Genomic DNA, 26,007 nt, shown 5'->3' with positions numbered 1-26,007 from the left:
AGAAAATGGACAACAAAAGCAGGTTTTCCTTCTCTTGAGCGATCTTTACAAAATACATTTTTTTTTTTTTTTCTTTTTACTTTCCACAGCTTGGAAAGACTGTAACGGACAAACAACAAACAAATGAAAATTTCACTCTCAGATGATTAATATCTAGAAAATCAAACTCTACATACAATCTCAATCTGGACCGCCAATATATATAAGTGGTCAGAAAGCTTCTGGTAAAGGTCTTCCCTCCAAAAATGACTTGAACAGCACAAGTGATCTTTCCGGCTGCGAGAATGGAGCTTCATGGGATGCACCTCTTATGGTAGCAAAGGAGAGTATATTACCATAAACTTGAGTCCACCCACCAACCTGGAGGTAAAAAGATTATGAAATCTCTTTATGATACTAATCTTGTCAAAAGAAAAAATATGCCAATTCTGTGACCAATAATTTTAAATAAAATATCACCTGATTCCCTGCAAACCACACTCTATAAGGCACAGTGGTGGCCAATCCTAATTCCTCTGCAAGTCCATGAACTAATGTTCGACTACCGGTTAGGGGGATAACAGAATCTTGGTCACCACTGAAAAAGTTGAAGATTCAGTATACACTTTATGATAAAGTAAAAATCTTATGACTGTAGAGAAGGCATGATGGTGAGAATCATCTACCTGTACACCAAGACTGGTATTCCTGCTTTTATGAGTTTTCCAACAATTGTGATTGTTGGTATTTCCAAGTCCAGCAGTTCATAATCCAATATACTGTTATGCAAAAAGCGGATTATGATGAATAATTTCACTATTCAACGAAGAAATAATGTAAAAATTTGTTAATCTTAGCCTTCTTATCCAACGAAAATGCGGATGATAATTACTTGCTGCAAACCGCCCATCTGCGAACTCCAACAAGTCTAGCATGAATAGCCTTCTGCACGTCTTGCCTGTTAAGATAGTTTACTGTTTCATCTTCCACACAGACATCTATTGTCTCAGCAACTTGCTGTGAAAAATAGGATGTTTAATCAATGAAAAAGTGAATTAAGGAATGGTGGTTGACGGAAAAGTAGAGAGAAAAAAGTGAGTGGTAGTCTCACCTGAGGATTAAGGGCCTTGGATTGAGAGAAAACTGATGATATACAAACATCAAGGGTAACATCATATTTGTCAACAAATCTACTGGTTTCTTTGCTCACTTGGTTCATCACCCTTGAACAGACTGGAGAAACTGAGCCTCTATAATATTCACTAACATACCGTGAATAGTTGCAAGTGAAAGTGAACATTTTGTATGTTGAATCTGATATTAGTCCATGAGACCAAAAGTACTCAGCCCTCGAATTGAAGTCTGTGGCAAATTCTAATACTGGATTGCCCAGCTGCAAAAAAATCCATGGTAAAATTGAAAATGTGAGGAAGAGTGACTTAGTTCTTATTGATTCCTAAGAAAGTTGGAACATTTATTTATATATTTATTTATTTATTTATATATTTATTATTATTATTATTATTATTATTATTATTATTTGGTGATTTTACTACTCACAGCAATGCCCTTTAGATTGAATAGATTCCTCTTCTTGTTAAATTGGAGCATGAGCTCTGCCAGTTGGGGAACATAATGACCTGATTGCAAAGAGGAAAAGGAAAGTATTAATGACCTTTTTCTTTCATTTATTTACTTTAAATTTCATGAGAAGAACGTGACTTTCATGTTACCAGCATAGCTTTCTCCCGTGATATACAAACTCGTGTTTCTGAACTGTGGGAATTTGACTAACCATCTTTGCAAGAACACCAGATTGTCTCTGGCTATAACATAACAAGGACAAATTTCAGAATCAAAAAGGGTATTCTGTAAAGTTGAAAGAAAAAAAACAAAATTTCTACAGTCAGCAATGAACATGGCAACTGTAAAGTTGGGGAGAAAAATAAAGAAAACATAACGTAATGCTACTATGAACAGTCCCTTTTAAACTTTTCTCTAAAAAGGAACCAAAAGATTTCCCAACGGAACCCTGTAGAAAAGAATAAAAGCATTCTAAAAAATAATAATAATAATAAGCAAAATAACGAAATAAGAAAAGGGAAAGTAATTGACTCAATCTGGGAGAAATTGAAAGTTCTCAAGTAAGGCTTTTTACGGGGATAACTGCAAAGAAAATCCAAGAAATTTTCTGGGGGGAAAAAAAGAAGGAAATATTTAGAACAAAACCAACAAAATAGAAAAACCAAACTGGCATTACATGCCTGTAATCTTGTCATTTACGGTCTCATAAGAGGAAGTATCTTTTGAATATGAGAACCCAACTCCAATTGGCGTTTCCAAGTACAACATATTAGCTTCTGCATATCAACAAGCACTCTGGATGAGCACCTTTTCGGATCATTCAAAACCTACTCAAAAATGCAGAAAAACAACATTACCATAAGTAAAAGTAGTACTCTACCTACCTCCATTCCAGCTATGTTCATTCCTCACCAATATCTCCCCACTAGGCCTAAATGGTCCATTCTCAGTAAATGCTCCGACTCCCAAAGAAGAACAACCAGGCCCTGCAAAAAAAAAAAAAAAGGAGCAAAGAAATTTATCAAAATCTAATTCAATAATTCTTCTGAACTATGTGAAAGAACTTAACGAGCGAGAAGTAAATGGACCTCCATTGAGCCAGAGGACAAGAGGCTTAGAAGCTGGATCTATTTCAGCTTCAGCAAAGTAGTAAAAGAGAGCTCTTTGTTGCTTAGCATCAACGGTCACATAACCAGCATATTGCTGGAAGCCCACTTGGGGTTGACCAGGGAGCCGAGTAATTCTATCAAGCTGAGAAAGAGAAGCTTCTATGAAAGCTAAAGAAGATAGCAGAAGAAGAGCTAGCAAGGACATTGCAATGGTTTTCCATGTTATAGAAGGCATGGTACTACAGAACCAATAGGAGAAAAGAGAAAGTTATGGTTTGAAAGTTGGGTAGGCAAGGCTCATTAGAAGTTGTTACCCAGTGGGTGGCATTATATAAAGAAGGAGGTCTTTGTTTTTTGTAATTATTATTATTTGAACTTTTGTCCCTTCAGACTTCAGGACCTGGACCTGAAACAGATGTTTCACTCTTTTATTTTATTTATTTATTTTAATTATTATAAATTATTATATGTTTTTCTTTCCAATTTTTTATTTTTTATTTTTGAGTTGAAAGTCATATCAAATGGCCTCGTCTGGGTTGAGTGTCTATCTATCTGCCACCTTGTTTGTCTGTGGGGGATTGATTTGGGCACTTGGGCTGAGTCAGCAAAGAGACTTAAGACTGTAGTTCTGAAAATGTTCCTTGAATCGCAAAGCATTACGTTTTTTATGGGAAAATTATACTAACATTTTATTTTTTTTTATAGTCTTTTCGGATAATAGTTTTTAGTCTTTAGAAAAGTTAAAGAACTATCTTTTTGTACCATGTTGAATTTTTACAAGTACATTGTCATTTTTCCTTTTAAATGTAATCAAATAACCTACAATTGGAAGTTTAACATCTTTGCAATACAATATCTAAATTTTTAAAAATTACATGCAGTAATATTGAAAAAAAGAAAAAAAAGAAATATTAATAATATTTATGTAATTTCTAAAAATGCGAAGACACATGTGTATATATATGTATGTATATATATAAAAACTGGCAAAATATGAGGGGTATAAGTGCAATTTTACTATTTTCATCCACTGAAAATTATAGAATCACTGTTTTTGTAATTCTGTGTTTTTTTTTTGGCTTGGATTTTTGTAATTCTGTGTTTGACAAAGAGATAATAAGCCAAAGTATACTGCATAGTCCTGACCCCTGAGAAACAGTAATGGAATACACTGTTTGAACAGGGAATGGGTTTTTATTTTTTTCTTATGAAGTAGATGAATTGACAGACCAAGTAATCATGTCTTAAAGGAAATATTTTCGATCTCCAGAAAATTAAAAAAAGAAAAAAAAAAAAAAAAGGTACTTAGAAATCATGACTTGTTGAGGGTAATGTCAGTAACAGCAAGGAGTAAATTACAGTTTCTTTTTGTTGTTCCTAGAAAACCTTTACCCTTTAGCTTGAATCATATTTGGCCTAGGACACATGCAAGCAGTACAGAGATCCAAAAATTTGTTTACAACTTTTTTTTTTTTTTTTTCTGAATTCTTCTTACTTTCTATATTCATTTCTTTTGTATCTCTAAAAACTGGTTGTGGGGAAAAGATTTTGCGTGTATTGGAGGCCAAAAGAGTTATTGATGAAACGTATTTTCAACTCTTAAAAACTTTATTCGCCAAAAAAAAAAAAAAATACTATGAAAAACTTTTCTTGCTGTTTAGTTGCAGCTTTTTTTTTTTTTTTCCACCTCAATTTTTATTTTTGCTGCCCAATTTTTAATTTCAAGTAAAAGGTGAAACAGTACTTTTTTTTTTGGGTGAATAAGGTGAAACAGTACTTGCTAACTGTTCTGTTTTCTTTTCTGTATTGGGGGATGACAATACAAAGTTTTGCACCATAAATACAAATATTTAAAACCAGAAATTAAAGTGTAAAAAATAGAAAACATTGGTATAGATCCAAAGAAAGAAAGAAAAGGGCATGTTAATGGTTAGCATGTGGAAGCATTGTGTGTTGCAATGGTAGATTTTGTGAGGTGTGTTCGGTAGGATATGATTAAGCCAAACATGGTACAATGTGAATTGAGGAGTGTTAGAAAAGGAATATACTTGTATTATATTTGGGCAACTTGGTTTTGGTGATTCCACTCACATATTCCATATGCAAATCCCTTTCATGTATTCGTCAAATCTCTGTTCTGTAAATGGCTTTCCAAAATTAAAATTTTATTTTACATAGGGGAGTTTGGGGTTTAATTTTCTACTAAATAATGTGTCTTTTTGTTTTTGTGTTTTTGGTCTTTCAGTTTTCTTTCTCTCCATCATATTGTTGATCAGAGAGACAGCAAAATAACGACAAAATGTATTCCGTTATTCCATGTTTTGTTTTTCTTTACAGCCAGGAGAGGTTTAGTCTTTCTCAAAGGCATGTGGGGAAAATGTCAAAATACTTCTTACAAATATTCCATCATTCCACACACCCATATGTCTGTATCATCTTCAGATTCTTTCTTTCTTTCTTTCTTTTTCTTTTTGTTAATCAAGTAAATTTCTGCTTTTGTAAAACAGAAACACAAAAATTATCATTGTCTGTAGCAAATCTGGGTCACTTTAGAAGGGGAAAAACTGAAAAGTTTGTGGTCACAATAGTTGGTAAATGTGCTGAAAATGGGAAGAGAAGCATAAGCTTCATTAACTCTCTTTCTCAAGTCTTGTAATGGAAGCAAAGTTTCACCTTTTTCTTCCCCTCAAACCTTTTTATTTTTTGTCTGGAAAATCCCTTTAGATATGGCTATTTTGTTTTTTAATTGATTAATGGGAAAAAGCCGGGTAACTTTTTTAATTTGTAATTTCTATTATTGGCCTAGACACATGGAGATGTTAGAATTTAGAACCCCACCAAACTGCCTTAAGCCCTTGGATCAGAATTGTGATTACATCCCTAAAATATTCACAATTTGGTCTGCTTGTGTACTGACGGAAATGAAAGCTAAGTTCAAGTAGCTATGATTTTGCTCTTTTTTTCTCTGAGGATTACATATTAGAAATTTCAGATTCTATTTTGTCAAATAGATTGGAAGTTATAAATATATAAATTCTTTCAAGAAATGGTTAAATTTTAACTAGAAACTAGCTCAATAAGATGTTGCAAAAATATTGAATAATCCAAGGTTAATCTAATGAACCTAGATTAGAAAAAAGTAGAAACTACAGAATGTGAGGAATAGACTTTTGCTTGGGACAATGCGAATGAAGAAAAGGAATGGAATTGGAAGTGGAGTTGGCCGGTGAAAAAAAACTTGGTAAAAAGAATGGGAATATCCAATCAAGCTGCTAAGAGGAAAGTCTCTCTAATTTTCTCGCATTTTCTTCTCTCACAGGAGAGAAAGGTGATGATGGGGTCAAGAGGGAAATGATGTTCACTTGAGCATGTTGGAGAAAAACATATCTATCCATGCTTGGCGGAGACATGCTTATGTGACACAATTCTCTGCCAAAGGCCACACCTACCATTTTGTTTTTTTTTTTTTTTTAAAAAAAAAAAAAATAAGACACTACATTTTCATCTTGGAAACCTCCTCACCATTGCCTTTTTCTCTTTTTGTTGGCCCATCTCAACTAACTCCCATAGAAACTTTTTGAAAACTCAATATAAATATGCAATATAAAATTAAAAAATAAAATAAAAAAAGGGGGGACGGTTTAGAAGATTAGTTCCAGCTCCAAAACATAATAAAATCCAATAATTCAATGTAATAATTACAAAGAAACACAAAGATTGAAAAGGGATAAGTGGAGGGATAAATCATAATCTACATCTTAAAATGTGACACGAAGAAAACCAATTTAAGTATATACTTTAATTTTAGTAAACGAAGGGTGTGGAACCATGTAGGACCCATGTCACTAGATAGAAAGGGAAAAATTGTAAAGATAAGAAAGAGGGGGATTAGGTCAAAATCACCTTTAGAATATCAGTGTCTTTCTCTTCTTTCCCCATGCGCACCTTTTCACCAAAAAGAATGCTTTATTTTATTTTTATTTTTAAATGAGGTTTTTTCCACTCAGAAGCCCAAGGTCATATTATATTCAGGGGTCACATGCATAAATTTTTACATATTTATTTTGAAAAATAACTAGGCTTTGCCCTCCTAAGCCCATACTTTATGGTTAAGTAAGAAGCTATGGTGGGTTGTATATAATATATACTTACAGTTGATGATACTGCAGGCTCGCGTGCTAAGTGGTATAGACCGCGTGAAAGAGACTGCACACACAGAAAACACAGAAATGAGAGAAGTGGGTGGCTTGGTGGGCGTGGGGAAGGGGAGAAAAAATGCTCACATCCTCAAACAAAAAGCCCCGATTAGAGAGAAAGATTCCCAAGCTTCCCAACGGCCATTTTACAACGTTCCATCTGAGACATGACAAACCCAATTTTCCACAAATATATTCTCTCTCTCTCTCTCTCTCTCTCTCATAGAGAGATTAAGGCTTGTACTAGAGTTGGTGTCTGTACTCCAACATCTTGGACCACGAGGTGTTATAGCTTATTAGCTAGCTCACTGTGATATGCTGCTTTTTAGTCTAACCCCACTTAATTTTTCAATTATTTTTTCCCCTCAAATTTTTGTTGGGATCACCTTGATTTATGGACTACGCAATAGAATATAACTTTTTTGCTATAGTGGTATAACTAAAAACCTTCCATGGTAAATGCAATTTTGATTTGAGATGCTTCTCGACGTCAACAAGAAGCTTAATTCAAATAACAACAGGCTTGTAAGGCAGAATGGTTTTTTAGTATCATACAACGTAGTTTGTACAGTGATTTGGCATAAGTTATCTTTATCTCTAAAAAAAATAAAAATAGGAATGCATTGACGAATAAAAAGTTCGTTTTAGCACTATATGATAGTGATATATAGGCACAATCATTATTCTTGCATTAGGTCCTAGCTCTCTGTCCCTTATTTCAGAACTTTAATTGGCAGAACATCTCGTGGGCTCCAGAAACTGTCAGAGAGCCTATCACAATTCACTAATATGGAAAAATAGGTACTTGTGTTACGATTACCTTTACTTTGAGAAATACTAGATTGGATGAACTTTACGAACAAGTGTCAATCGAGAAACAAAGATTTATTTAATTAACAAAATAATACCTACCAACCTTTGCTGACCAAAATGTGACGTTTCTCTACAAGACGAATCAACTTAAACAGTTAAACAGCTAAACTCAACTCAAAACAGTTTTCTTTCTTGTATAACAAGAACAGAAATTTCACCTTATTGTTCATTGGCCGGATATTGATATCAATCATCTTTTTACCGATAAAACCTCCAGCAATTTTGAAGTCAAAATTACAATAAGAAAAGTAAGGAAACTGTAAAAAAAAAATATTTAAAATTCTTACGTATATGATATATATATATATATATATACACCCTTCATATAACTCTCAAGCAAATAACAAGCAGCTTAAGTGTCATTCTCGGGGAGAGGATTAACAAGTGGAAAGATTGTTTGTTTCCTCATGTTTGCTCCTGTTGAAGCCTTTAATTTTGATACAAATGAAAAACAGCACGAGCATTGAAAGCTTCGTGGATGCTCCAGCAGAGCACTTCAGTGGGCAGCAGATTTTTGATCGTTAGAAGTTGAGAAGTCGTGGTCGATTTCTTTGCGAGATGCTTCCCACAGTCGGTGCTCAATCCCTAATTTTCTGAGCTCCATCAGACCTTGCTCAACTGGTAAAGAAAACCAAGCAAAAACTCAAGTGTTTTGACATTTTTTTATAGAGGACTATATACTGAAGTCAAAATAAAGGTTTGATCACATATATTGTTGGCGTGAACTCCTTCCTGAAGCATGTTAAATATGTATAAGTAGTTTCTATGTTTACTCTCCATTAAAATGAAAACTTTGTCAACTTTATGGTAAAGTGGCTCGAGCTTACCACTTTTTTTGTTATAATTGTTTGTTTAACAGAGGGTTGAAGGCATCAATTTGTTAAAGCAAAGTAAATAATACCATCAACAGCATCATGTGATGTCGGTGACTGTCCACTGCGGTTAATCCAAAACTGGAGTCTTTCTTTGGCAATGTCCTCCTCTATACCATGAACTTTGGCTCTTCTCCAAAAGTATGTAAGCCATGCCTGTTAATTGAATGTTTAATAAATTTAGATTTTTTCTGTACCAAGACAAAGAAAGAAACAAAGAAAGAAATTGGAGAGGAAAGAGCATATCCTCCTTCAGTGTCCATTTTGTTAACTCAAAATGTTTGTTGTAGATACGGACACTTGTTGCACAAAAGGGGTCCATTTTATTTGTAAATAGATGTCAAGACAGAAAGATATGAGATGCAAATGCAGGATCTTGAAAGAAATGCAAGACCTCTTTGAAAAGAACATCTTCAGATTCCTCTGGACTCAGCTCTGCAAGAAAACATTGGTACCAATATCATGCTCAATGTAGCAATTATTATGAAATCATATGTATAAAACAGGATAAGATATACCTATCCAACAAAATTAAAAAGAAATGGCAGAGAATATATTGTTAATGGATGGTAAAATGTGAGAAAATAAATAAGAGACAAAGGTCATAAAGCGAAGGACTGGCATTTCCAGGAATGCAAATTTCATCGTGCTCTACTTCAGCAGATGTTGATGGTGGCAATTTTTCCCCATTTATTTTAGCAATGAATTCCAAAGCAAAATGAAAACTAAAATGACCTATAATGACTTACCAAACGCCTCCATAAACTTTGGATCACCAGGAGATTTGAAATCTGAAAAATCAGGAATAAATTCAAAAAAGTAAGAAGTAAAGTCAACAGCCCAGATCATTGACCAAAAAAGTAATTGAAACAAATAAAACTAATGTGAATCAGAGAAAAGAACTATAATATGAAAAATTTGGGAGAAAGGAAGAGTTTCACAACACAGAATGGATCTGACTCTTTCGAAAACTAGGAACTCCAAATGGAGTTTGGCAAATGTTCACCACTATACTCAAATTGGACATCCATGCCACATCAGAGTGCCTTCTGAATCTAAAGGAAAAATTAATTAGCTCTTAATAATGTCATACCGAGCAATCAGCCAGGCATCAACTGGGGATGCGATATAGAAGAACTTCAAAGAAGCCAGAGCTTAACAGAATCAAAACATGTACCATGGAATTACTTAATATTCAGCTTGGCATTATTCCAAACAAATCGAGTTGGAAAATGTTGACTGACAAGAATACATGGGCTTCATTAGATAATACACAGAGATTAATCTACATGATTGTAAGAGGATGACAAAAAATACTAGCATTGGGGAATTTTCCAAAAAAGTAAAGAAACGACTCCAAAATCTAAAGGGGCATACCCTTGATAGGATAATTGAAGTGGCCACATCTTAAAAAACAAATTGAACAACTCACAATCCTTAAAGCGTAGTAGTGTAAAAACAAAAGAGTGCAAGTTGTGTGCAACATTTCTTACGTTAGGGGTATCCAAACATCTCATGTAAAAACACAGGTGGAAAAAATAAACCTGATAATCAAAGCAAAGATCAAAGTAAATCAATCCAAAAGATCACCTGAGCTCGATAGTCGGGCTGAGTTTGGACGCCGTGTCTGGGCCAATGCAAGCACAATAGAATCCTCAACCTTTGAAGTTGACACCATAAGAAAAACTACCGCATAAGCAACACCTTACTGATAATAAAAAATTACTAAAGAAGATAGTGCAGGAGCATATCAAAAGAAGAATTTAACATCAGACACATGATCAATTCAAGAAGAGCATTGCATTAGAAAAGAACCTTCAGGGAAACAAGCTCCTTCAACCCCATTTCCACTGAAAGCATACTCTCAATGTTTCCTTCTCCAGTTAGATCATTCAAGTCCTGAAAAACTTTGCTCCTCTTCTCAGGATCAACATCACCTGCTCAACCAAGTATTAGAGAGCTGAGATAATTTTAGAGAAAAATAGCAGTTATGCAGATAACAAGCAAAAAACATTAGCAGAAAAGATCAAATGAATATCACTGGCCTGTCTCCCAAAATTCCTCCTTAGCCTTTTGTCCTGCAGAAAGAACAACCTCAAATGGAAGAGGAGCTAGGGACGACCAGTGTTCATACTTCGTCACCGCAATATCAGCACAGATTCCTACAAAGCATAGAATAGATTGTGTTTAGATTGTGATTCCAAATGTAATTGAGAAGCCATCCTTATGTCATGACACAATATTTGAGCCAAAAAACAAACAAAACATGAAGCTGCAGCAATTTACAAAAGTAACGGCAAAAAACAGAACCAAATGAATATGAAGTTGATAGACTGTGCAAACAATGAAGTGTAGAATGCTCTGAGATCCCTACAATTGGATTCTAATAAAAAAGATCATAAACCCTAACAAATGAAGAGGTAACTTCTGAAAACAACTGCCCCTGAGGTTAAAAATTATCAATATTTTTTATTAAAAATTTGGAGAATAGGTTATTTTCTTTATAACACATCTAGATGATTTTCTTCTGAGTAGCGAACAGCCAGAATATATAACTAACCGAAGAGAATTTAGGATCTTTTGTAACAACGGCAAATCAAATTATAGCATATTAGTAAATACCATGTTTTGCAGCCAAACCCCAATAACGAGCAAGCCAACACCTCTTAAGAACTACTTCTTCCTGAAATGTTAGAATACTAAGAAATTAATCCCCAATGACCGATAAGGCTCCATGCAACAGTGTTAATACAAACCATCTCTTTCTGAGTCAATATCATTCGTTGTGTCATTGACCGAAGAGCTTTTACTTCAGATTCAGCTCCATGAAGTTGTTGTACAACAGCTGCAGCTGTGTCTTTCGCATTCTGGTTCAAGCAAGAATTTTAAGTCAGACTGTAACAGAGGTAGCAAAAATAAGAAACGCCTACGAAACTTAAATGTTTTAATAAAATATCCAAACAGTTTTACTTTAATAGTTTAAGCTACATGCTTGGAAGAAAAAACTTTAATTTGGAATGAGGACGAATGAATGAAAGCCTACTTACTGCTACTTCAGACTGAAGAGCCACAATTTCCTTATCTACCCCATTCTTAGATAGTTTTGCATCTTTTAGTGCAGCCTGTGAAATAATAGAGAAGTCCTAAGACAGTCTTTCATGTAAATCAATAACATCCCTACCATGTTACTAATGGTCGTATGCAAATTCAATGAGTCTAATCCAAATCATACAAAAGGAAAAGAAAGAACATGTAGGTTACATGTTCAAAAGAAAGTACACTTCAATTCCTTAATTACCTCTCTTTGACGTAATGCAGCTTCCTTTCTGCAGATTAATTAAAAAAAAAAAAAAAAAAAAAAAAAAAGGATATGGTTATAGGTGGACTGCGAAGAAAAACTCTCCTCCATGAAGGTTATCACTCTTCTTAACTTGAACTCACCTGCTCAAAAGTTTAGCTTCCAAAGAAACACCTTCTCCAAGAGCAGCAACCTGATGACTCACAAACAGTAGAAAGATCCATAATTTTGCATTTGAAACGTATATTGCATCTTCAAATGTGAAATTGTGCAGAAAGGGCAACCACCAAAACACCAAGAAATTTAACAGTTCAAAGTTCAAAAAATAACCACCACAGGTTCTACCAAAGTGTTCTTTTATATCAACCAATTATAGTAGCACTAGATCAAAATCAAGTTATATCCAAACAAAAGGTTATACTGATTATCAGGTGCAAAGAAAAGCAAATATGCCAAAAACAAAGTAGGATTTCCTTGAACCTATAATGATACACCTAACCTTTGACATCATGTACACAACATGAAGTACAGAAAGTACCTGTTTTTCGAGCTCCCTAACTCTAGCCTCTGCTTCCTCACACCTCTCTTCCTCATTTCTGAGCTGTACAAGTTCCAAAAATTATATTTAACCACAAATAAGGGTATAAAGTAATTACTTCATGAGGACAAAACAAGAAACAAGTCCACACCTTGTCAAGGATAGTTTCATTCTCTTCTTGTAGCATATCACGCTGCAATATGAAAATGTTTTAAAATAAAACTTTTAAGGAAAAGGAAAATATATCATACTTCTTATTTCTTCAAATAATATAATAAGGAAAATTATTGAGATGTTAAAATGCATGTAAAACTAAATGGATCGACTGATGACATACTTCATCACGTAGAGCAGAAGCCTCACGCTGATCTCCTGAATCCTTTGACTTAAAGGGTCCTGAATCTGATGAGAATCTGCCATTGACACTCATTAATTAATTTGCATCCCTAAATGATATATATATATATATATATATATATATATATATATATACTTATAATACATAATACATAATCTAAACAGGAATATGTTAGTTTGCGGGAAGAAGGAGTAGCCCCACTACATAGATTGGCACAGTTATTAATTCAAATTTACAGGCACTTAGTTAATGCAGCCAACAATACCAGAGTACAAAGATATTTTGTCATTCACATAAACTAAAAGAATGATAAGCAGCCATACAATGGTTTCCGTAGGTACACATCCAAGCAATTATGTTTGATCCACATCCTCCCTTCTACAACCTTTAAAAATGATGGAGATGTATTTTAATCTTTCCTTTTTCTATTTGTTCCTTTCGATGGGCTTGGAAGCCCAATCTACCACTTCTATAAAGGGTATATCACTTGCAAGATAAGCTAGAGAAAGTATAATAATTATAATAGTAAGACAACTATGAATTACCAATACTAATTAGGCAATTTTTCTTATATTATGCTCCAGCCAAAAATAAATAAAAATATAATTTATCCATCATAAAACTAAACATTTTTATTCTAAAAAAATAATAATAATAATAAAAAATTAAACATTTTAAAATGAGGCAGAACGACAATTTCTTTATATTCTTGTTATAATAATTTGAACGGGATTACCTAATTTCCTTTGGCCTACTATTAACAGGAGGTTCCACTGGCGGCAAAGAAACCGCAGTCCTCAGAGATGTTTTACTTGGCGGAACCAACGGCGCCGCACGGTGAGACATTGATGACCTTCCTGCAGATGTTGAACGTACGGACGGAGTTTCCTCTACAAAGTTCCGAGCCAACTAATTAAAATATGAGAAAGAAATTCCAATCAGCGTTCTACTTTTGGTCACCATTTTCAAACTGTACAAAGTACAATAGGCAATCCTAATTATATTCTGAATAGGTGCATAAATGAACTGAAACTTCATTGAAATCTACTCGATCCCCTTTCCGCTACGAATAATTGAAATCAATGTGAATCCAGAAAAAAAGATCTCTCATTTTCCTCAAAAATAGAAAAAAAATTTAAATGAGAATATCCACAATATATCTATCTTCAGACACCAAATCCAAAGCTCCAACAATCAACCTCCACCAGAAAATTCATAATTATTCACATCGTTCCGCATCAAATTCAGACCAAATCTCCACCGCATTTCGATCATTAACTCACTGACTAGGGGAAAACACAAGCTCGAGCATCACTAACTCAAAAGCTAACATTAACTTCAGCTAAGTAACCCCAAAATAAATAAATAAATAAATACATACGAAAATTTACCGCTGGTGAAGGAGATCTGTTAGTCCTGGGAGGAGGAACTGCAGGTCTAGCACCGGAATTAACATTCCTGGCCAGTGAGATCGGAGGGGGAGCACTGTATCGAAAACCTAAGTCATCCTCCTCATCCTCATCGTCGTCAGCGGCCTGCGAGGCCATAACCTGAGCAAGCCGCTGAGCCGCTGCCTTGGCAGCGAAGTTCTGAGTGCGCTTGATGTTGGAGATCCCCGAGACGGAGGAGGACCGAGCATGGTGGTTGCGAGCCGGCGACATTGCCGGAGACGACGCGCCGCCGGTGCTACCGGTCTCGCTGCTCCATTGGCGAGCGTAGACCGGGCTTTCGGTTCGTCTCCGGTCCATTGTATAGTAAATGCATAAAAATCAATCGGTACGAAAAAACAAGGAAGACCTCAAAACGCGGAGGCTAGATCGTCGTTTATATGTAAGAACGAGAAAGAGAGAGAGAGAGAGAAAGAGAGAGAGTGTTGGTGTTAAACACAGAAATGCAAAATGGTGGGCGATTTTAGCTGAGCTGAGAGAGTGAGTGAGTGGTTGAGTAAGACAGACACCACTTCGAGGACTTTGGTTTGAGAGCCGTCGGCTTCTTAGATTTCGATTTTTAGTTAATTCTGAAAGACTCTCCCTATTTGGAAATAATTGCAGTAAGCTCCCTTATTTGGAACTAATAACTTGTTTTTCCAAAATGTAAATTCCTTCGCATATTAATTTATAATTTGAACTTTGTTACCTAGCTTGTAATATTATTCATAATATATATATATATATATATTTGTTTAGGTTTTGTGAGATTTATAACTAACCATTTGTATTTCACGAATTATTTTTTAGGGGATACATAAATTCTGTATTTCTTCTATAAAGCATGGATTAAATATTTTCTAGGTAGACAATTTCATTTAAATTTTATTTGTTGTCAACCGTAACTGTATAGTATCCTTAAGTATTTGAATAACTACACGTGGTTTGATTAGCAGGCATTTTCATCTGCAGAGATGATGAGTAGAACTAAAGAACAATATATTAATTATGAAGTTTGTAGTCTGCCTTTACAATTAATTATACAAATTAATATTATTTACCAAAAAAAAAAAAAATAACATTGCTTGTGATTGCAAAGCCATATAATAATCCACTAAAATTTAAAAAAGGTGTAAAGCTCATTAATTTTGAAGTTCATGAAAACCCATTCATTTTCTACCATTTTGGAATAGATATACAACAATATAAGCACCCATTCTTGTATTTAGTCGTGCACATTTATAATTATAATAAAATGAACCTTAGCTTTTCCATATAATATGAACTATGGAAGACAAATCCATCGGAATAAATGAAAAAACAGAATATTATATAGTATTATCAAGTAGTACTAGTATTTCAGCAAAAAAATAATAATAATAAATATCAAGTGGTACTGGTAGAGAACCATAACTGAGAAGTAGAGGGGGATGGAAATATTATAGTGTAGAACCAGTGCAACCAGTGAGCTTTCCAAAGAAAGAAGGGGATTTCAACCTGGTTGAAGGCTGGAGAGAGTGCAGACAGTCCTTCAAAGCCTGATTCTCACCTATTAGTCTATTAACCTGATTACGCAGATCTTTAATGGTTTCTCTTTTCTCCTTGTTTCTCCTTATAAGTTCACCCCGCTGCCTCACATGGTCTTCTATCAATTCCATCACCTCTTTCCCACTAATACTCCATGTCTTCTTGTTTTTTTGATATTCCTCTTCTCCATCTGACGATCCTCTATTACTCGTAGTGCCATCATAATCATCATCATCATAATCAAACTTCTTCTTCTTCTTCTTCTTCTCCAGCAGGCATTCGTAATCGATTTCGGTATCATCAAGATGATGATGATGATGATGTTGATCGGCGGCAGGTGCCTTGAGTTTCAAGGAATTTTGATCATCATCGGCATCAGGGTTGATCATCATCACATTCATCTGATGATGGGTACTACTATGGACATGTCTTAAAGCTTTTAAGGAAGAAAATGAGGCAGAATGAAGGGCATGAGAGAGTCCAGAGTTAAGGTGATCGTATTTCTCAGCAAGCGAACGGTAGGACTTGTGCAAGTCCTCCAATACTTTTATGAGCTCTGGTCGTCTCTCGTAGAACATCTTTGCTCTTTTCGCAAATGAATCTCCATCTTCTTCTATCATGCTTAATATCAGCTTAATCTTATCATCCAACTCTGCCCAAAATAATAATAATAATAATTTGCATTTACCATATAATAATATAAAGCAACGGCAAGACATTAAAAAACAATAAAAAAAATTTTGAGGAATAAATTAAACACTTTTTATATAGAGCTACCATATTACATGTATAGGGATTTATATATGCAAAACCGATTGAATTTCATTTGATTAAAAATCAAAGAACCTGAAAGAGTAGTTTCAAGCCATTGAGATTTATGGAGATCATTGTTGTGGCTATTCCAGCACCATGAAAGAGCTGCAGTCTGGCCTTCTTTCTTCTTTTCGTTCGAAACCATCTTCTCCATAACCAAAATCTTTCAGTATCTACTTTCAAAACTTGAATTTCGATGGACTATTACTAAGAGTCCTAAATACCAACATTTATCCATCACCAGCTCCCTGATTTTGAGGATTTTCAAAATGGTAAACCATCGTAGATTTCTCTAAAATTACCATGATTTATTCACTCTTCTTCATATGCCAAAAATCCTTTTTTTTGGGTGAAAAATATGCCAAAATTCCTTGGTAAACGTATATAAAACTACTTCAAATGGTAACCACTATATCTTCTCGATTTTGTTGTCTTTTACCATATATATACATGCTCATAAATGATGAAGAATTATTTCTCAGAAGAAATAATGGAAATAAAGCTTTACGTACATTTGATGGTTGGCAATTTCTTTTTTTTTAAAAACAAAAAAGTGATTAATGACATTGACGGTAAAGCCTTAATTATCAAGCTTTAAAAATTTGAATTCAAAATGCTAGAATTGCAATGTAGTCTTCTACGTATCAGATTAAAATTCAAATCTCGTGAAGGAATTAACTAATTATAACAGCATTACATCCTCATTAAATGGTTAGCTTCTCTTATAAATGAATAACTAGCGTCTTTTTTGGGTTAAATATTAAATTAGAAAATTGGGTATATAAATATAATGCACATGCATCATCCAACTCAATTCTTTTAATTTTAAAATGTAAAATGGTTATTATCACCAAAAAAAAAAGAGGAATCAAATCGTGTATATGACTCTATATTGTTAGTTTTTCTTTTTTTTTTTTTGGTTGGGTAGTCATATATTATGTAAGAAAATTTAATTATTAAAGCACAAAATATAATATATCCAATTTACCCCAAAAAATAATAAAAATAATATTACCCTTCAGACTCCCTTTTTGTGGTAAATCAATATTAAAAAGAGAGCATGAACTCCCGAAAGCCGTGCACTAGTCCTACGACAACTATTATAACAAACCATTAAGGTTGTAGCAAAAATAAATAAATAAAAAGAACATTAAAGACCCACAAATCATATGAGCTATATTAGGCGGGGGCCTACGCCAAAGGCAAATAGAAGTGGTCTTTTTTGCCGTTTTGGACGTGGCAGAGCTCAGGCCAGGTGAAAATCCTAATCCATGACCACAAAAATAGCTTCAGGACTACCATTTAGGAACTCTCAGCAAAAATAAAATAAAATAATAAAATATCTTACGAGAAGAGTCGCAACCCACACACTCAGTCAAAGCTACGATTTTAACTTAATCTTTCAGCCCTTAAATTTGACACACGTATATGAAAAACAGACATGTGGAACCGGTCGCATTCTCAAAGTACTTGTCATATTCCTTTTTACGGCTTGGAATGTACGACTGCCATCTTGCCAGGATTGAGTGATGTCTTGAAATGACAACTTATTCTTTATTACCATAAACTTCGACCCCGCACCACGTTAAAGACATACACGAATATACTAAATAATACTCAAGAGACGCAATAGTAAAAATAGAATGGAATTATGAACTTTCTCATTTATATTGGAGTGCTTTCACTTTTTTTTTTTTTTTTTTTTTAATCTTTTATCCCCTAAAAGACGTTCTTTTTAAGCAATGCCAACTTAATTGGATGGATACAAGTCTCAATAGGGGATTAGATTCGAGTGATACCAAATCCCCTTTTAACACCACGAACCATCCAACATAGCTTTACTCAACATCTAATTTGGATTTCGAGACTTACTGTTTCAATCTCCATTGGTCAAATACTAGGCAGCACCTTTCATGTCGTTTTTTTTTTTTTTTTTGTCATTTTCATAATTTATCAGTTTAGGTCGTCTTAATCTCCTTTTTCTTACATTTGACTCCCCAAAACTTATCCACGTTTCCCAAAAGGCTATATACATTTAGTTGCAACCAACTTTATCATTTTCTCCCACAGCAAAAATCTTTATCCTTCTTCTTCAATAATTTTTTTTTTCTTTTTCTTTTTCTCTTTTTAAAGGAAAACAGGCAGGTATGGCAAACCTAGGTTAAAGCCCACCCCAAGTCACCAGGCTCAGATACCTAGGATTCACTCGTCTCCTAATTTTGAAGCTTGTTGGCTGTATTTGTGTAAGATTCCAATAAACTCCTTTTCCGCAAAATGGGCAGGGTAGAAGGGTAATTGCAACCGCCAACCATATTTGGGCGGAAATATGGATTCAGGCCAAGGCATAGCATTCTCTCGGGTCTAGCCCAGTCGGATCCCACCCATCTTGACCCGAAGGCCATTCCCACTCCAACATGATTCTTGGATTATGTTCATCGGTTTTTAATTAACTGAGGGGGTGTTTAGGAGATAGTTTATGGTTTAATGGCAAAATCTTGCTCATTTGCTCTCCGATAAAGCAAAGCCGATGCTTCCAACCTGGTTTTTATGGAGAGGAGAAGACAAGCCACGTCAAATCCAGATGTCTAAAATAATGCAAATTAGTCTAAAATTAAAAGCCCCAAAAAATCTCTTACCAGCCAGGATGAACAACGAATCTTCCAGTTGATAGAGCCCAATTTACCTGTCCAGAACAGTTCCAATCAGAAAACACAGAATAATTTACTGACAATGTTCTGTATTATCTTTTTTCACTCTGCAAAGTGGGCAAAGTGGGCGGATGGAATCGTTCCTGACTGCAAAATCTTACAACTATTCCATTCACTCATTCATCATATCCAACAAGAACACAGCACAAGGGGAGGTTCTATTAAGCGAGAAGAAAATCCTTCCCACCATGAAAATGATTGGAGCTCACTGCTATAAATAGTTCTAAGCCCACAAAATGCAGCTTTCCATTAACAGAGGTTATAGCAGTAAAGAAAACCAGCCACAATACCTTATCAGTCCCAAGCGAAAGGGCAACTACATGTGTAACTTGATCATCTATCTGGTTTGTGCACACAGCACCAAACTGTTCGGCTGTCTGCCAATAATGATTTAGATGAGGATTCACCTCATCGACAGGAAACACCCTGCTAAAAACTATCCGACAACCCGCCAATATCTTCTGCTGCTCTGAGGCTAGAATATTTCTAACATCTACTTCATCTAACAACTGGTGGGAGAAAAAATTCTGATGTATTCTCTCAATTACCTAATTAAGTCAAAGATGAGATAATCAGGTGCAAAATGGTTAGAAATTAGTAAAAGCTCAGGAAAAGTTCCAACAATAGGCTCACCGCCAAAGAAGATGCCAGAGTCCCGTCTTCTGCCCTCTCATCATGGTCAATCTCAAGAAGAGATAGACCTGGAAGTGAAAATTGGCGTCTACTACAAGGGAAGTATATATACCTGCATTGAAAAGGCAAAGTCGCCAATCAGAATGCCAGAACAGTAGGGATTACAGCATTTCATTTGAATCAGGGTGTAGTTACCTTTCTACAACAATCAAGTTCAGTTTATTATGTGGCCAGACCTTCACAGAATCATCTATAATTACAACAGCTGATTCCATACCCAAAACTCCTTCCAGATCTTTACTCTTGGGGACCCTCTCATCACCATCCACAAGATCCCCATCGTCACCCTTAGAAATAACTCGTCCAGAAAAGAGAGCTCCGTTTGGGTCTAGCAGTTTTGCCATCTCTGTAGCATATAATTTGTTCCCCATAGTGTAAAGATGCAACTCATAAAGCTTACTAGCCTGTTGCAAAGGATATGCATTTAGATGTTATACATCAATTAGAGCAAATGGAAGATTGAAGCTTTAAAAATATATGCAATTAAAACTACCTTTTCCAAGAAATTCCAGATCCCGGGTCGCAGCTTCGTCCACATTCCCATGTGAGCCAGTCGGTAGAGATGTCTCTGTGGCTTTTCACGATCCTGTTCCTCTTTCTTTCTCAAAATTTCATCATGCACAGGATCCACTTCCACAAACTGAGAAGTATAAATAATAAAATTGAGTTACATCAGCATCACAGAATCTAAACCCTTATCATATAATTGGTCAGATACCAATCCATTCCATATATAAAGATATTACCTTAGCTGAATTAAGAAGTGTGTGATCTAGATCCAAGACAAGACAAAGCTTTCGAGCAGCAAACATTTTCTTTTGCTCTTCTATCCGTCTTGCCCTCTCTCTGTGGATTGCAGCTTTTTGGTGGTCATCATATCCTTCAAACAGATGCTCAACATCTCCCCATGTGCTAGGTGAACGAGAAGAACCAGCTACAGCCACATCAGGAGCTGAAATAGTGCCACTCTGCTGCTCCTCAGAATTCGAAACACTGGCTCTCACATCTCCTCTCTGTGATTTGACTGGTACTGATTGGGTAGAAAGATTCTGAGAAACTATAGCTGGTTTTGTTGATGCTTGTGATACAGACATAAGATCAGCAATATTTTTCAGATTCTTGGTGAACTGCCGGGTAATATCAGGTGGTGCAACCGATTGAGAAAGCGCTGAAATCTTATCTGCCTGACCCTCCTGCTTTTGGCCATTCGGATTATCCTTATTTGCCCGGGTGATTGATGAAGGGGGCACAATATTCTTGAATTGATCATGCCCCATGCTCCCACTCTTTTGAAGTGTACTACCATGGAGAACACGGCGAGGGTCACGGGGTTTCATGCGGATTTTATTCAATTCATCTTGTGGGCTCTGTAAATTATAAACATGAACAAAGATTTAAAACAAACTTTTAAGGGGCCTACAGAACCCTAAAATAGCAAACCTATATATAATACGTCAAATTTTAAACGAATAACATGAATTGATGTTTGCCCCATATTATGTTCAATTCTTCTAGTTTTTTTGCACTTAAAATAAAAATGACATTGTAATTTCCTCTGAATTATCAATGTGACTTTGCAGAAAATTAATACTCATCCTGATTAGTAAAGGCTAAAAGCAAAGGAGAAAATTGAAGTTACATATTCGTAACTAAAAAAATTAAAAAAAAGATAGCCATTGAACTGAACAAGTATAAAAATATGGCAGAGAACCCATATTTAATTCCTGTAAACTCTGCAATCAGATAAAGGAACATAGTGAAGCACTCACAATGGAAGCTATTTGTGAAGGAACTGCAGGAGTTCCTGCTGGAATCTGCAAAATTTTTGAGGCCATAGAAGAAGCATTATTCACCAATGGAGCTGCTACCGGAACTGAATTTGAGCTCGGAGGATGTATTGCGATTGTTGCAGGATCAGCAGACTTCTGCTGTTCTGCTGCTAATCTCTGTTGTTGTCCCAATTTAAGAATATTTAACAGCATTGTTGGATTCACAGCTATGTCTTTCAATATTGCAGGCAAGGAAGCTATGGTACTTGTACTTGCTACCGACGCTTGCTCATTACCAACATTTGGGGAATTTGTAGGACAACTTACTACACTAACTGGTGTTCTGGAATCAACTTCTGCATTCTCCATGAACGTGTTTTTATTACTTAACTGAGGTCCAAGGTTAACACTGTCCTCCAACCATCCACCACTTCCAGCCACAGTCTTTATATCACTAACAATTCGAGACTTCTCTAATCCCATTCTTTGTTTTTTAGTCAAATGACCATCCATATTAGGCTCGTCAAAAGTCCTTTGTTTACGGGAGTTCACTGGTTCAATGGGTTCAACTTTAGGTGCACTATGAACCATAGGCAAGGTTCTTTGATTAAGATCTAAAGCACCTACATCTGAATTTGCAAATCGAAGCCTAGGGTCTCTATTTTTTGCTGATGCTTTCACAGTTGGATTAGAAACAGAACTAACAGGTGCAGCATTTTTAGTAGTAATTGGTCCTTGCATACTGGCACTGTTAACAAGGGTTGGTGAAGAAAAAACCGGTTGCCCCAAAATGGGTGTGCTTGCAGTTCTTAGATTGCTTAGTGTAAAAGAACTAGAGACCTCCCCATTAGTATCAGCATCACCATTCTCATATTCTTCTGAAGGGGTTGGGCTTGGAAGTCGGTCATTCATTGAAATGGTACTCCGACCAAATTTTTGTTGGTATGAAGAAACAGCTTTCAGGGCATCAGTTTCATAATGATGCAGCCTAGATTCCTCAGCGTCCGGTGCCACCTTAGGAGTGCTAAACCCTGATTTAAAACTTCCATCTCCAACAGGCAACGTCTTGAATACAGGAAAGCATGACGGTGCTTCTCGTGTTGGTGATGGAAGACTATCTGCATCATGATCCTTATGAAGGTCTAACAGGGGAAGAAGAACCCCCCTGCTCTTAACTCCAGGCATTCCTGTTCTCAAAGCATCTGGTAATGTACCCGCATGACCATGATCCATTGATGCCATAGATACAGAACCCAAAGCGAACTTAGTATAAGTCCTATTACTTTCATTTTCACCAATGTTTGCAGAATCCCTCTCACGAACCCCATCAATATCCTGCAGCTCTTTCTGTTTATCACTTACTCGAGTACTCGGCAAAACACTAAGAAGACCTAGAGAGGATATCATGAACTCTATCTGTGAAAAAGACACCATGTTACACTTTCCCTACTTTAGTAGAATGAAATTTTTTTCTAAACTAACAGCAAAAAGATGTTACAACTAAGTTTTATAATACCACACCTCTTTCATCTGTCCAGGAGAAAGGTGGTGAAGAAGGCGGTTTTTCACAGTAGACAGTAACCTGCTATGAAGATAATTATTAATAATTGAAAATTTAGGTATTTAAAAAAAAAAAAAAAACAATAATCACAAAAACAAATAAAGAACCTCGATAAACTGTCTTTTCTCTGTTCCTTTTCATTCTGGTTCATAGAGCAGAAAGCCTGAAATAAACTCAATTTTTTTACAAGAAGCATTTTGAATTCCCACCATAACGTACGATATTTCAACGAGACGGTAACTGGAAAAGCTATTAATAGCGGGACAATTTACAGAGTAGCTTACAGAGTTGACAGCTTGAATTGCAACAAACGAAAGCTCAACGAGAGCTTGCTTTTCGCTATGACCGATATCCAAAAGAACTCCCAGCAAGTCCTCCAAAATGTTTTGTAGCAGGGAACAAACTTGCTCAAACGATCTACAACAAATAAACCAACCACATCAATGCTTAACATTCAAATTCCATTGATTACACACATTTTACTCCCAAATCTGACTAATTGATCCAGCATTCAACAACAAATTCAGTTCACTTACTTCTCTGCATCAAACACACTAACACTCACGAGAGCTTCCCGAATGGAGTGCACTCGCTTCTCCAACTTCCTATTCCTCGAATCAAAATCCAACTCACCAACATTCATAGGATCACAATCCAAAGCAACCTCTTTGGGTTCTTGGGCCGCCTTCTGCACAGGCTCTGAATCCAAATCAATCTCACCCTCCTCCAATTCGCCTTCTTCCTTCTCAGCAGCATCCATTTCATCGCCACTATCATCAATTACAACTTTATCCACTTCCTTGGCATTAACACTCTCGTCTCTTCCACTATTCACAGAAGGAGACGACGACGATCGCTTCGACTTCTCTTCAGAGTCTACATCCATCACGAAAATCTCATTCAAGGGTTTATTCTGAACTGCCTGTGCCCAAGCAAGATTATAGAGACCCGTATTGTACCGGCCGTAACCGGAATAGTTGTACAGATCGCGCATCGTCCAAACCCTACCATCACTTCCTCCTTTGGAGATGGGTTTGGATTCCTTATAATCGGAAGAATCCTTGGACACCTTAGTAACAACATCTTGCTTATTGAAATCCTCCTCACTGATCTCCTCCACCGATGCTGAATCAGAAATCTCACCTTCTTCTACATCTTCTTCTGCAACAACAACTCTGACACTTTCATCTTTCCCCATCATACTTGGGGTTTCTTCAATCTCTTTAATAATTATTCCACTCCACGATACAATTAGATCCAAAATCGACCATAAATAAATAAATCCGTTCGTTATTCAAACTTCCCCAAACCAAAATAGATATTAATTTACCATACACACACAAACAATAACAGCAACAACCAAAAAAAAAAAAAAAATTAATTTTACAACAGTAATCCAATTTGTCCCAAAAATTAAATTAGGGTTCCCAATTTCACTTTTTTTTTTTTTTTTTCTTCTTTCGTTCGCCAAAGATCTGAATATTTACGATACAGATTAATGACCGATGAGAAAGAAATATGAATTTTCCCGATCTTGTTCGCACAGATTAGATCGCGATCTTGATATGTATAGGAGGAAGACAGAGAGAGAGAGAGAGAGAGAGAGAATAAAAAGTGAGAAAATAAATAGAAAACAAAAATATATTATTAGGAAGCGCAAAACGAGAGGAGATGAGATGAGAGAGAAAGAGTTTGGGGGCAGAGGAGGAGGAGAGTTTATAAGACAAGGAGAATCTTGTACATGCAATACTTTGAATCTGGACCGCACACGTCAACGATCCACAAAACCCACAGTCTTTGTCTTTGATGAGCGTAAATGGTATTGCCGCAGTGCCAAATTGCCACTCTTTCAGAAATTTCGCCTGGTGGGTCGTGACCTGGATCGAATTAAATCCCACCCCTTTTATTATTCTTTTTTTTTTTTTTTTTTGGTTCATAATTTTAAAATTTGAATTAATAATTACAATTTCAATAGCTTAAATATATGTTTTTAATAACTACTATTTCCAACTATCTATCAAATAATTTATTACAAAATTCAATATAATTTCAAAGTGTATATATGTCACGAATAAAATTTAAAATCAAAAATTGTCTAGTTGAAATTCAGATATTAGGTTTGTTCTAATATGTTAGATTTATAACTCAAGTTTGGTATCAATGTTGCTTGCTTCAATAGATGAAAGCATACCTGTAAAGGCTTAAAAAGCCCCTTGTATGATATATTATAATATGTCTTCATTATCCTATAACAATTCATGAAGATATTAATATTTAAAAAAAAAAAAAAAAAACAATTCAAGATATATCCTCAAGGAATATCTCACTTTGCAAGCATTATGAAAACGTTCTCTCAAAAAAATTCATGAGTTTGAGCATTGTGCATCTTAATATTTCTACGCATAAAATAACCAAATTAAAATGAAATTTCCAAACGAAGCTTGAGTAAGAAAGGATTATTCATCTTCAGCCAAAAAAAAAAAAAAAAAAACTTGCAATGAGATATACAAAAAGGCCACCAAAAAAAAAAATTTTTTTGGCCACCAAAAAAATTAAATTATGGTAATTATTGTCAAAATTTATACAAAATATTTCTTATAAACCATTTTTATGAAATTAGTTTGAGATTTGGAGATTTAAAGTTTAAAATGAAGTGTTCTTTAACAAGTAAAAGTGAGTGGTCTAGCCCATTATTTCTCTGG

General features: G+C 35.3%; 4 protein-coding genes across 6 annotated transcripts; all 4 read right to left on the bottom strand.

Annotated features, from left to right (window-relative positions):
• Nucleotides 1-6: 6 nt before the first annotated feature.
• On the bottom strand, nucleotides 7-2,986 carry LOC107429712 (serine carboxypeptidase-like 45). Its single transcript, XM_060813398.1, has 10 exons — nucleotides 2,652-2,986; nucleotides 2,448-2,549; nucleotides 2,240-2,339; nucleotides 1,713-1,801; nucleotides 1,540-1,619; nucleotides 1,091-1,372; nucleotides 872-996; nucleotides 666-758; nucleotides 460-577; nucleotides 7-360 (listed from the first exon to the last, which is right to left on the bottom strand). Exons 1-10 carry the CDS (start codon nucleotides 2,905-2,907, stop codon nucleotides 211-213), a joined length of 1,395 nt encoding a protein of 464 aa, XP_060669381.1. The 5' UTR covers nucleotides 2,908-2,986; the 3' UTR covers nucleotides 7-210.
• Nucleotides 2,987-8,012: 5,026 nt separating this feature from the next.
• On the bottom strand, nucleotides 8,013-14,817 carry LOC107429686 (coiled-coil domain-containing protein SCD2). Of its 3 annotated transcripts, none has more exons than XM_016040414.3 (17): nucleotides 14,199-14,816; nucleotides 13,544-13,716; nucleotides 12,787-12,862; nucleotides 12,601-12,642; nucleotides 12,450-12,512; nucleotides 12,055-12,104; nucleotides 11,912-11,939; nucleotides 11,661-11,735; nucleotides 11,370-11,480; nucleotides 11,236-11,296; nucleotides 10,659-10,775; nucleotides 10,429-10,550; nucleotides 10,204-10,273; nucleotides 9,363-9,404; nucleotides 9,008-9,048; nucleotides 8,643-8,769; nucleotides 8,013-8,359 (listed from the first exon to the last, which is right to left on the bottom strand). In XM_016040414.3, the coding sequence occupies exons 1-17, from the start codon at nucleotides 14,553-14,555 to the stop codon at nucleotides 8,238-8,240; spliced, it is 1,677 nt and encodes a 558-aa protein (XP_015895900.1). In that variant the 5' UTR covers nucleotides 14,556-14,816; the 3' UTR covers nucleotides 8,013-8,237. The 3 variants fall into 3 exon arrangements, with proteins under 3 accessions (XP_015895900.1, XP_024934333.1, XP_024934332.1); XM_025078565.3 differs by having other exon boundaries at nucleotides 14,189-14,330; XM_025078564.3 differs by lacking the exon at nucleotides 11,661-11,735 and having other exon boundaries at nucleotides 14,199-14,817.
• Nucleotides 14,818-15,465: 648 nt separating this feature from the next.
• LOC107429681 (protein NETWORKED 3C) lies at nucleotides 15,466-18,071 on the bottom strand. Its single transcript, XM_025078566.3, has 2 exons — nucleotides 16,608-18,071; nucleotides 15,466-16,413 (listed from the first exon to the last, which is right to left on the bottom strand). The coding sequence occupies exons 1-2, from the start codon at nucleotides 16,726-16,728 to the stop codon at nucleotides 15,674-15,676; spliced, it is 861 nt and encodes a 286-aa protein (XP_024934334.1). The 5' UTR covers nucleotides 16,729-18,071; the 3' UTR covers nucleotides 15,466-15,673.
• A 136-nt stretch (nucleotides 18,072-18,207) lies between these two features.
• On the bottom strand, nucleotides 18,208-24,993 carry LOC107429706 (RNA polymerase II C-terminal domain phosphatase-like 3). Its single transcript, XM_016040443.4, has 12 exons — nucleotides 23,842-24,993; nucleotides 23,590-23,722; nucleotides 23,413-23,468; nucleotides 23,266-23,326; nucleotides 21,745-23,160; nucleotides 20,722-21,342; nucleotides 20,469-20,615; nucleotides 20,111-20,379; nucleotides 19,916-20,027; nucleotides 19,573-19,830; nucleotides 19,211-19,257; nucleotides 18,208-19,112 (listed from the first exon to the last, which is right to left on the bottom strand). The coding sequence occupies exons 1-12, from the start codon at nucleotides 24,504-24,506 to the stop codon at nucleotides 19,049-19,051; spliced, it is 3,849 nt and encodes a 1,282-aa protein (XP_015895929.4). The 5' UTR covers nucleotides 24,507-24,993; the 3' UTR covers nucleotides 18,208-19,048.
• Nucleotides 24,994-26,007: the final 1,014 nt, after the last annotated feature.

The sequence above is a fragment of the Ziziphus jujuba genome, chromosome 12 (genome assembly GCF_031755915.1).
Source record: "Ziziphus jujuba cultivar Dongzao chromosome 12, ASM3175591v1".
NCBI classification, from domain to species: Eukaryota; Viridiplantae; Streptophyta; class Magnoliopsida; order Rosales; family Rhamnaceae; genus Ziziphus; species Ziziphus jujuba.
Note: the sequence above shows the minus strand (reverse complement) of the source record. Positions and strands in the feature narration are given on the sequence as shown.

What these genes read in the sequence shown, in the direction of transcription:
- LOC107429712 (XM_060813398.1), bottom strand. Translation starts at nt 2,907, where the DNA reads ATGCCTTCTATAACATGGAAAACCATTGCAATGTCCTTGCTAGCTCTT. An exon ending in TGTCCTCTGGCTCAATGGAG is followed by an intron (nt 2,550 to 2,651) that starts GTCCATTTACTT and finishes TTTTTTTTGCAG; the next exon opens with GGCCTGGTTGTTCTTCTTTG. An exon ending in TCAATCTAAAGGGCATTGCT is followed by an intron (nt 1,373 to 1,539) that starts GTGAGTAGTAAA and finishes ATTTTTTTGCAG; the next exon opens with CTGGGCAATCCAGTATTAGA.
- LOC107429686 (XM_016040414.3), bottom strand. Translation starts at nt 14,555, where the DNA reads ATGGACCGGAGACGAACCGAAAGCCCGGTCTACGCTCGCCAATGGAGC. An exon ending in GGAGGAATTTTGGGAGACAG is followed by an intron (nt 10,551 to 10,658) that starts GCCAGTGATATT and finishes TTGGTTGAGCAG; the next exon opens with GTGATGTTGATCCTGAGAAG. An exon ending in AGGAGCTTGTTTCCCTGAAG is followed by an intron (nt 10,274 to 10,428) that starts GTTCTTTTCTAA and finishes TCAACTTCAAAG; the next exon opens with GTTGAGGATTCTATTGTGCT.
- LOC107429681 (XM_025078566.3), bottom strand. Translation starts at nt 16,728, where the DNA reads ATGGAGAAGATGGTTTCGAACGAAAAGAAGAAAGAAGGCCAGACTGCA. An exon ending in GCTTGAAACTACTCTTTCAG is followed by an intron (nt 16,414 to 16,607) that starts GTTCTTTGATTT and finishes TATTTTGGGCAG; the next exon opens with AGTTGGATGATAAGATTAAG.
- LOC107429706 (XM_016040443.4), bottom strand. Translation starts at nt 24,506, where the DNA reads ATGATGGGGAAAGATGAAAGTGTCAGAGTTGTTGTTGCAGAAGAAGAT. An exon ending in AGTGTGTTTGATGCAGAGAA is followed by an intron (nt 23,723 to 23,841) that starts GTAAGTGAACTG and finishes TATTTGTTGTAG; the next exon opens with ATCGTTTGAGCAAGTTTGTT. An exon ending in AACTTGATTGTTGTAGAAAG is followed by an intron (nt 20,028 to 20,110) that starts GTAACTACACCC and finishes TTTTCAATGCAG; the next exon opens with GTATATATACTTCCCTTGTA.